General features: G+C 36.5%; 1 protein-coding gene across 1 annotated transcript; it reads right to left on the reverse strand.

Moving 5' to 3' along the window:
• On the reverse strand, positions 1–11,167 carry meis3 (myeloid ecotropic viral integration site 3). The gene is made up of 13 exons (XM_026282871.1): positions 10,969–11,167; positions 10,554–10,649; positions 8,225–8,364; positions 7,339–7,507; positions 6,897–6,947; positions 6,757–6,807; positions 6,164–6,313; positions 5,976–6,084; positions 5,049–5,194; positions 2,266–2,342; positions 1,977–2,035; positions 1,768–1,854; positions 1–1,685 (listed from the first exon to the last, which is right to left on the reverse strand). Exons 2-13 carry the CDS (start codon positions 10,563–10,565, stop codon positions 1,495–1,497), a joined length of 1,242 nt encoding a protein of 413 aa, XP_026138656.1. The 5' UTR covers positions 10,566–10,649; positions 10,969–11,167; the 3' UTR covers positions 1–1,494.

An 11,167-nucleotide genomic window follows, 5' to 3' on the forward strand; every position in this document is an offset into this window, starting at 1 on the left:
TCATTAATCAAATTAACTTTTAATTCCTACATTTTTTAAATGGCCAAAAGCAACATTGTGTCAATGCTTGAACGTAATATTTTGTGGCCTATATCAACAGAAATATCAAAATATCAACAGTCACAATATGTTTTAATGCAGACAGGGGAATGACAAAAAAGAGCTCAGTTTTCCGAGATTGAAGTCAAAACATATCTCCAAAAAGTATCGTCAGATCTTCTGGTATTCATTCGTGTGATGAAACTGGGTGAAATATTGATGGTAATGTGAGTCAGGTCCTTCAGAGCAAACCAAAAATGTGCCTGTCGGGACCTCAGCAGATGAACATTCACATAAACTTCAAATAACTGAAGAACATATTCACTTCTTTATCAAATCGAGATATTAAAAAAATAAAATAAACGTGACACTCGGAATATTTGTTTTTAAAGTTTTGGAGTACCCATAGTTATGACACAGATAAATACAAAAAAACAACATAAAAATTAAATTAAATAATGTGTTAAACGGAAAGTGAGACTGGCTTCTGAAAGAAATGTATATGGCCCTCAGCTAGGAAGACAAGAGACTCGAGGCTCTTTGACGTTTTACAGGTGAATCTCAAAAAATCTACCAGGAACATGTCTGTGAAATCTGTTTCACCCCAAAATCAAAATAAGACTGATTTTTGTCTTTCAAGCTTTTTACTGTATTACTGTAATATGAGAAACTAATGAAAATTACTATTAAGAATAATAGAAGAAAAAAAAAACACATCCAGATGCATTACAGCAATGAGATTTTTGTGGAAAATGCAATTCATAGAAATGAGACCACAATGCGAAATGATTCCTAATTCTCTTCTAATAATAGGTTTCTTGTGCAAAATGTCTTTTGATTTTGGGATGAAACGTGACATGGTTTCATGAGCTTCACCCTTACATTTCACTAACCATGTTCAGCAGTTAGGTTGTAAGGATTTGGTGCAATTGTTCATCTCAGAAGACTATTTCAGGACTTTCTGACATGTTGGGTCCTGACTGAGGAGGTATATGCTGTGTTTTTCTGTTTGTGCTCCTCAAGAGGGTTTTCGGAGGCAAGGCAAGAAAGGCAATGAAGGCCTTAATGTTAGATTAAGGGAGATTTCAGCTCACCCCTAAGGCCATAGGAAGACGTGGGTATATCAATCAAACGCAGCAGTGTGCATAAAAACTAGTAGATAGATGTCCTAAATACAGTGCATTCAGAGCATTGTCATGAGGAGATCAGAGAGCAATAAATGGTTAAGGAATGTAACAAGTCTGTCAAGCATTTGAGATGGGCATTGCATGGGAGCGTTTTGATACATTTATGATGCCAGGTCAGTGCATTTAAGACATTCTCAGAGTCATTATGTGTCGACCGCGGTGATGCCCCGAAGGTTTGGTGAGAATGATGGGCTGTGATACTGCAAAGTCAATTTACAATGTACCCTTCCATCCCATGTTCAGCGCGCCCTCCCTGCTCCGCTCTCAGTTAGTGGGCATGTATGTCAAGGCCTTGTCCTATGAGAGGTTCAGCGGGGTGGCTGTGGGGTGGGGGATGGAGCAGCATGGCAGTGTGGGGGCCGGGGTAGGGGTGCAAGGATGGGCCGGCGTGGGAGTATGCCGGTTGGGGCAGAAGTGCCCCGGGGTAATCTGTGGGCAGGGACGGCATTCCCTGAAGTCCTGACAAAAGAGAAAGAGAGAGAGAGAGTGAATGAAAGCCAGTATTGACTCTGGAGCATTGTTTTGGTGGTGTGTGTCTCACCTGCTGTCCTAAGACCTAAATGAGTCTGTGCATCTAACCCATATCCTCCTAGAGCCGCCCCCTCTGGACTGTATGGAGCACTCTGGCCTGATTTAAAAAACACACACACACAGATATGTGTTATTCAGTGCAAAGAGCCACGAATATTAGTTTACATACAATTAGAATGATCGTACAATCAGCCAACAAATCCAGGATAACTATTTCACCTGAGCGATTCGATTGGTCAATCATTGGCTGGACTATTCTGCGTCTGGCATTTATAAACCTGAGGGGAGACGGCAAGAGCAAACACAAGTTATTTTGATGAATTCAACAGTATAGCTGTAGACCAAATGAGGACATTTGAATCCATTTTGCAGGAATTTTAAAATACTGAACAAAAATGTAAATACAAAACACACGCATTTTAACTTGGAATGAAATTGCTCATTATTTTAACTAGGTGAATATGATGGCATGCAATGAGAAAGGTGGTAAAAGAGAGTGATTACTAACCAGTTATTGACCTGCAGTATAGTGAGACCTGTGTCTTGGGAGAGCTGTTTCTTCTGTTCTTCAGATGGGTACGGATGCTGAGAGAGGACAAAACGGTAATACATGATCAAATAAGTCTAGGTTAGTGCTGTGACTATATTATCAGAGCACAACAATATTGTTATAAAAGTGATGGGGTTTCCTATTTACATAACCATACTAAATGCTTTTTAAGCAAATATAATTTTTCAAATAACTATGTTTTATCTTTTTTTTATTTTAATTTTTTTACCTACAACTATTTCAAATAAGTTCCTTAAAGGGATACTCCACCCCAAAATGAAGATTTTGTCATTAATCACTTAACCCCATGTAATTCCAAACCCGTATGTATGAAAAGCATCATCAAAATAATCCATCTGCCATCAGTGGTTCAACCTTCATGTTATGAAGCGATGAGAATACTTTTTGTATACAAATAAAACAAAAATAATGACTTCATTTAACAATTTGTCTCTTCTTTGTCTCTCCACATCACCGTAGCACCATTTGGGAGAATCTCAGCTGTACGCAGGAGATAAATTGCTGAATAAAGTCATTATTTTTGTTTTATTTGTGTATAGAATGTATTCTCGTCGATTCACAATGTTTCAGTTGAACCACTGATGGCAGATGAATATTCTGACGATGCTTTCATACTTTTCTGGACCTTGACATTGTATTTTTCTTGGCAGTCAATAGGACAGTCTCAAGCCTCCCCAGTTTTCCTCTTAAATATCTTAAATTGTGTTCTGAAGATGAACTAATGGGTTTGGAATGACATGGGGGTAAGTGATTAATGACAAAACTTAATTTCGGGGTGGAGCATCCCTTTAACACTAGTTATTGTTGTGCATCTCTGAGTTAAACTGAGAATGCTCTTTAAAGGGTTAGTTCACCCAAAAATGCTGTTCCAAACCAGTAAGACCTCCTTTTATCTTTGGAACACAGTTTAAGATATTTTAGATTTAGTCCGAGAGCTCTCAGTCCCTCCATTGAAACTGTGTGTACGGTATACTGTCCATGTCCAGAAAGGTAAGAAAAACATCATCAAAGTAGTCCATGTGACATCAGAGGGTCAGTTAGAATTTTTTGAAGCATCGAAAATACATTTTGGTCCAAAAATAGCAAAAACAACGACTTTATTCAGCATTGTCTTCTCTTCCATGTCTGTGTGAGAGAGAGTTCAAATCAAAGCAGTCTGGATATCCGGTTCGCGAACGATTCATTCAGTTCACCAAATCGAACTGAATCGTTTTAAATGGTTCGCATCTCTAATGATCATTAATCCACAAATGACATAAGCTGTTAACTTTTTTAATGTGGCTGACACTCCCTCTGACTTCAAACAAACCAATATCCCGGAGTAATTCATTGACTCAAACAGTACACTGACTGAACTGCTGTGAAGAGAGAACTGAAGATGAACACCGAGCCGAGCCAGATAATGAACAAAACATTGACTCGTTCATGAGTCAAGAACCGTTTCTGTCAGACGCGTCCGATTCGTGAACCTGATGCGTCTGCGCATGTGTGATTCAGTGTGAAGCAGACTGACACACAGAGCGTCTGAACTGAACTGATTATTTTGGTGATTGATTATGAACTGATTCTGTGCTAATGTTATGAGCGCGGGTAAACCGAAGGCTTGAATCAAGGACAATCATCGCAAATGAAGCCATTACGTCGAGCGCAAAAGAACTGGTGAACCGTTTTCTTCAACCGGTTTATTGAATCGAACTGTCCGAAAGAACTACTGGTGATCCGAACACCGATGCAACCGGTTCTTCACTCGTGAACGAGTCAGTCTATTGTTCGTTATCTGGCTCAGCTCGGTGTTCATCTTCACAGCAGTTCAGTCAATGTACTGTTTGAGTGCATGCATTACTCCGGGATATTGGTTTGTTTGAACTCAGAGGGAGTGTCAGCCACATTAAAAAAAAAGTTAACATCTTAAGTCATTTGTGGATTAATGCGTATTAGAGATGCGAACCGCTTAAAATGATTCAGTTCGATTTGGTGAACTGAATGATACGTTCGCGAACCGGATATCCTGCTTTGATTTGAACTCTCTCTCACAACAGACACAGAAGAGAAGACAATGCTGAATAAAGCCATAGTCTTTGCTTTTTTTGGACCAAAATGTATTTTCGATGCTTCAAAAAATTCTAAATGACCCTCTGATGTCACATGGACTACTTTGATGATGTTTTCTTACCTTTCTGGACATGGACAGTATATCGTACACACAGCTTCAATTGAGGGACCGAGAGCTCTCGGACTAAATCTAAAATATCTTAAACTGTGTTCCGAAGATAAAAGGAGGTCTTACATGTTTGGAACAGCATAAGGGTGAGTTATTAATGACATAATTTAAATTTTTTGGCGAACTAACCCTTTAATGATATCTTTATTTACTCAAGTCAGTTTGTTAGTTGCATTATTACTCACAATGTTTTTATTCTTGCTATTATTAGTAAGCTCTGGATCTTCTGTCATTTGTAATTACAGAAGCGTCATTAGTCATTAGCGTCACATAATTACCATATGCTCATTGCAACTTCAGATAAAGCATTGCTCAGTTCAGCAGTTCTCATCTATACAATATTAATTATCGAAGATTTCATACATTCTTGGATATTAAATATTAAATACCAAAATACCACAGTTTCCACATTTATGCTGCTATTTTTCAATGGAACACAAAAGAAATATGTTTGTTAAAGTACGTTTTTAACTGTAAAAGAGTTTGTTTTCTCTCTTACCGACAGGTGCTGGAAGAGCCAAGCTCTCATAATGTTTGTCGCAACTTTGGGAAAGATTCCTCTTTTCTTGTTGTTTCGTCTGTCTCTATCTGTTTCATCTTCTTCTCCCGTGCTGGGAGATGCCACACTTCCATCCAACCCATCACCTGACACAGAACAACACACAGGACTAATGAAATATCTTGTTGGATTGGATGGGAAATGTAAAATGTTTTTATCAGTGTCTGGGAGTAACTAGTTATTAGTTACAAAATAAATGTAACTGTCATCTTGTAATTAAATTACAGTAACATTAAATGACAGTATATGAAAATGTTAAAGAATACAAAGTGTCTTAGATTGGAACATTTTCTCACACATACAAATCTGATGGATTTCTTTCGTAAAGATTAATTCAACTGATGAAGGATTCTGAAAGTCTGACAGTGATCAATGTAAGGTTAACCCTTAAAAAATGTGAAAATGTAGAAAAGTAACCAAATGTAATCAGATACATTACTTTAATAAGTAATTGAAATAGTTACACAACTAGTTACATTTTGAATAGGGTAACTTGTAATCTGTAACATATTATATTTCCAAAGTAACATTTTTTTTATTTCCAAGATGACAACAAGATGCCAGTTGTCGAGTTAAACATGCAAACTTGCAACATTTATCAATGCATATATTTCCATTTAGTCATTTAGCAGACGCTTTTATCCAGAGCAACTTACAAATGAGGACAATGGAAGCAATCAAAATCAACAAAAGAGCAATGATATACAAGTGCTATACAGTACATGTAGCAAGGGTTTATTAAATAATATAATAGAAAAAGAATAGAGCAATCTAGTGTTATTTCCCGTAAGATTGATATAAAACAGTACAGTATGCAGCAAAAATGCTAGACTTCACTATAGCCGGTGTGTGTAAAATGATAAGTACCGGCATCGCTGCAGTTCTCTGCGCTGTGTGAGGTGAGACCACAGGAGGCACTGGGGGTGCCCGAGGGGGTCGACACACAATCATCCGGATCTCGCAACCAAGACTGATTCTAGATCAGGAGAGACAGGCACAGTCAGACACACACACGCTACAACTCCCTGATATGTGTCAGACGTCTACTGACTTACTTGGTCTGACAGATTGGTGCAAGAGCCAGTGAAATCTTCCATGTCAGATTTGGATCCACCCTCCCGGTCGTCCAGCACCAAATCAGTGGGCATCTTGCCTTTAAGACAGGTGATGTACCGATGGCAGAAATTATCACAGAGGTCATGAACCTATGAGAGACAAGTGAAGATATCAGGTTCATTGACATACTGTATAAAGCTAAAAATTCATAGCACGGTCATGCTGCACTTTCGAATACAATAAAAGCTAAACGATTTATGAGAAGAGCTGTCACTGATAGTAAACATATAGTATAGTTTGACATGCCACATTTGAGTATGGCGAAACATAACGAGACGATTGGGAAAAAAAAGTTTTATACAAAATAATAAAAGTAAAGAAAATGAAAAAAAATAATAATTGGGGTAAGTAAATTATAACAGGATTTTTACTGAAGAAAATCACACACTAAATAAAAAGTAAAAATAGCAAAAAAATTAGAAATGAGAAAAATCACTTAAACACACATAGTACCATGTTTTATTTGAGGACATATTCCATGATAATATAATTGTAAGCTTTACAAGCATGTTGTAAGAGAGAAAATACATACCTTTTCTAGCTCTAATAGATGAAACCTTAGGACTTGAATGGCCTGGATCATCTGTGCAAAGAGATCATATGGTTAAAACTGTCGTGCTCTTGACAAAATTACATGGAAACCACTTATTTTAAAGCTTGTGTATATCTTACCAGATTGTCCAGTTCTGGATTCGATGAAAAGATAGGTTTCTCTGATCGAATCTAAAATAATTAACAGAAAAAAAAAATCAACATATACTGAATTTGATGCTTGATGTTTCTGCAATCTGCAGGTATTTCTCTAGTAAAGCCCAGAACAAGACAAAGCTGTTGTCTTTTATGTTACACTAGTCTGAGACAAGAATTTGAGAATCCGTCTATTGTTCTGTTTGTAGAAAAGGCCTATAAGCTGTCGGATTTGTCAGGTTTTTTTTTTACTTTACTTTTTTAGCCTTTGTCATGCCAAAATTCATTTCGTCTTGACAAACTTTGCTTTTATAGTCAAAATATACAGTTGCATCCTGTTTTCAGAACCTCAATGCAAATTCAATTTAAATGTAAGAACTGAATTGGAATTGAAAAGACATTAAGGTCAATACGCATGGTTCCTCACTTGTTTAGCAAAGGCCGCGATATCATCATTGAAGGAGTCAGAGGAGCAGACGTCACTGTGATTGGTCATGCCGAGGAGATGGGCGGAGTTTGACATCGAGTCTCGTGGTGAGCAGGTGGCAAGTTCACACTTCTCAAATACCAGAGCCAGAAGTGGAAACAGAGGATGACTGCAAATAAACACATATATGCTCCAAGTTAGAAAACACAGCAGAGTAAGAAAATGCTACACAGCTAATCCTGCCTAAAATTGAGAGTTTTTATTTTAAAAATTATAATAATTAATGCCTCCACAAATGTCAGAACTACTCTGGATTTTCTGAAAAGGTGAAGTGTGTCATTGCTTTGATGTTATATCCTTTCTCCTTTCTCAACTTAATACATAGAGGATTATAAGTAAACTACTTGTAAATTGGCGTTCCCTCAAATTGCAAATAAAATGGTTCTGAGGCATATTTCAAACACTGCTATTTTTGTTTGAGACTGAGAAGCCTAAATCATCACCGATGAAGTGAGTTTGGGGCCAGAATAACAGTTAATCTGACCAATGGGAGTGTTTGGAAAACCTGAAGATTGTAATTACTTCCATTCCAATTCCATTTGGTGCCTCTAGTGGTGCAAAGATAACAAACTTCACCTTTACTACTGTGCATGTATTTATTTATTTATTTGTTTCTAGCAAAAAAAAAAAAAAAAAAAAAATCTTCACCTGAAAAGAAAAACAAAGTAGTATATTACTGTATTTTATTCTAACAAAAACCACATATAATGCTATAGTTGTCCTAGTCAGAACTAACCAAGGGCTGAAGGCTATGTATATTAACAAATGCAGTGCTCGTTCATGTTTCGTGGGAGGTAACAGATGGTTAAAGTAACCAGACTCTCACCCGTAGATCTGGTCCCGGTGGTGTTTCAGGGAGTCAGGCACAGTGTGGCCGTAGTGAGGTGGAGGAAGTGACCTCATGGCATCCCTGTAGTCTCCCACAGGCATGGCGTCAGAGCCTGGGTACTGCAACAACTCCTCATACTAGATACGGAGGGACATGATTAGACAAATCTAAGAGATAAGACAATTCCTGGGATTGGGGGGAGGGGGTTATTATGATGAATAAGTGTATAGGCTACAGGACTGACAGTACATTTGAGTATGTGAGCTAGCGCTAGCCTGTTTGAAGTCGCTGCTAATTGTGTCTCCTCCTTAATAAACACTGGATGCGGGGAGGCTTTGATGTGCCATTTTTCAGAGCGCCAAGCAACATTCACCCAGGGACATAAACTCCAAAGAAAAAACTTTCCAGCTGATTTATAATTAACCGCCTTACATACAAATACATAAAGTCATCCCGCCTTCATTTACACTAATTAGGTGGTTTAACAGTCAGCTTTCTGATTAATGCTGTAGTCAGATAAATGATCAGAAAAACAGCACTGAGGAAAAAGACTTACACTATGCTTTCTGAATAATCAATAACAAGAAAAAAACTCTTATTTCTCACTGCACAACTATACATTTCATTTAAGCAATTTCCAATGACTGCACACTATTGAGATGGAAGTTGTATTATATGTATCACTAACAATATGACTTAATGTAAGCCACCTCAGGGACGTACATTCTGACAAAAAAAGAAAAAAAAGAAAAAAAAATGTAATGTGTAATTTAAACATCTGTAAATAATCTGGATTTTCTGTAGCATATAAACTCCATATTTACATGTGTGATATACTTATTTCCCCATATGTGTTTACCATGGAATGAAACATTTCATTTAACTCTGAAACTGCAATATTCCCATATTCATGGTCTTTAAAATATTTCCAATAATTATTCTGTTTTGAAACAATAAATATCTAACTAAAGATTAAGGACACCACAATTCATAATAAACTGATTAACCAAAAATACGTTCTGAGTTCAAATTAAGCATGCCTACTGTAAAGACGGACAAAATGTGAGTATTTAAAAATATGTAAAACACATAAACATGCAGAACACATTTTTTTTACATATATAAAAACCAATGTTTGATTAATTTTCTTTCTGTTGACAGAAACATAATCAAACTGTGATGTTTTTGATGATTAGTAGTGTAAATGAGTAAGGTTATTATATAGAAAAAACTACAATCAATTAAAAGCAGTAGAGTTTTTTTTTAAAACTAAATATACTTAAACATGAACAGAATACATTTAATTGTGTATGCTGCAGCGTTGCTTTCTCTAAAGAAAACAGAATGTGTACTTCACAACCTTAAAGGTGCAAACGTAATGTAGAAGATCATAGAATATTATATATATATGTATATATATATATATATATATATATATATATATATATATATATATATATATAGAGAGAGAGAGAGAGAGAGAGAGAGAGAGAGAGAGAGAGAGAGAGATTTGAAGTATATAAATATATATATATATATATATATATATATAAACTTCAAATCTAACAGGCTTTTACAGGCAAAAAAAAAATAAAAAATGCCAATCAGTGTAACTGAATCTGACAGATGAGGATATTGCAGGGACAGATAAAAGAGCTTATATTTGAGATTGAACAGAGCGATGCCAAATTAATAGGATCATAATTACCATTTGGAAGTAGACAGAAAGCAACAAGAATTTCCATTTGGCCGCTCACTGTAGCACAAGAGTTGACCTACTTACTGACTTCATCTCCCTTACTAGGGCCTGTATGCTGTTTCCCTACACTTCTCCATCTGATGTTTGCCTTTTATTGCTATTCTGAATGCATGTAATTGATTATAATAAGGATAAAACTAAGTAGCTGTGTGTATAATCACCTTTGTAAACTCAGTTTTCTTTCAAGTAAATGTAAGCCTACATGAAAATATATAAATGATATTGTAATGATAGCCTACTTTATACTATTTGAATGAGCATTACCTAATGAGCATCAATTAGGCATCACATAATGGAATAATGTTTATTACTGACTGGGACGCTGGATTGAAAGTTATTATAAAGTGTCAGCCAAAAATCTAACAATTACAAATTAAGAATTATTTTTTTGGATTGTGACTACACATTGCTTGTACATCTCAATAGTTATTATATTTAGTTATGCTTATTGTTAATCAATTTGTTTTTGGTTATTCACATGATAGCATCCTTTGCATCAAAGTAGCAAAAAAATAAAAATTAAATAAAAAAATGGACCTAGAAAATCAAGGGAAAAACAGGACCTACCCTCTTCTCCATGCGATACGGAAGCCGAGCTCACACACTCACTGACGGATGACAACACACACCAGAGCGGCAGATAAGACACACTCTCCACAAGAACTAAAGCATAAAAAAATTGAACAAAACTAAGCATGCATTATGACACAATCATTTACTGATACCATATTCAAATTCTGGTCCTAAGCATTTGGGGCATCATGAAATAAATGCGAGCACAGTAGGTAAGATTGCTTTTCACTTTAAAAATATCCACCAAAATAGCAGCTTAAGTGTTCTAGAGTGAATGAGAATTGCTTATAATAATATTATATATAAACGCATACTAAACGAATAACAAATTATTTATCCACGTAAATGTTATGGTTATGGAAATCGGGTTATATTATGGGTATGATGAGAAGGCGTAAAGATACCCCACCTTAATAAGACAGCAGCAGCAGAAGCGTGGAGCGGGCCGAGGATCCAGCATTAGCGGCGCGTTTGAGATGATGTCGCGTGCCTTCCGCTCTATCGACGTCCATGAAGCGAAATGCGTCTCTCCACAGTGAGCGATGAAGCTTTAAACCAGAGAGAGAGAGAGAGAGAGAGAGAGAGAGAGATGGAGACTGAGAGTTGTT

This window comes from Carassius auratus, chromosome 15 (assembly GCF_003368295.1).
Source record: "Carassius auratus strain Wakin chromosome 15, ASM336829v1, whole genome shotgun sequence".
NCBI classification, from domain to species: Eukaryota; Metazoa; Chordata; class Actinopteri; order Cypriniformes; family Cyprinidae; genus Carassius; species Carassius auratus.

Excerpts from the sequence above, each read along its gene's own strand:
- meis3 (XM_026282871.1), bottom strand. Across the intron at positions 6,314-6,756 it reads ATCTATTAGAGCTAGAAAAG|GTTCATGACCTCTGTGATAA; the intron begins GTATGTATTTTC and ends TGTCTCTCATAG. Across the intron at positions 6,085-6,163 it reads GCACCAATCTGTCAGACCAA|AATCAGTCTTGGTTGCGAGA; the intron begins GTAAGTCAGTAG and ends CTCCTGATCTAG.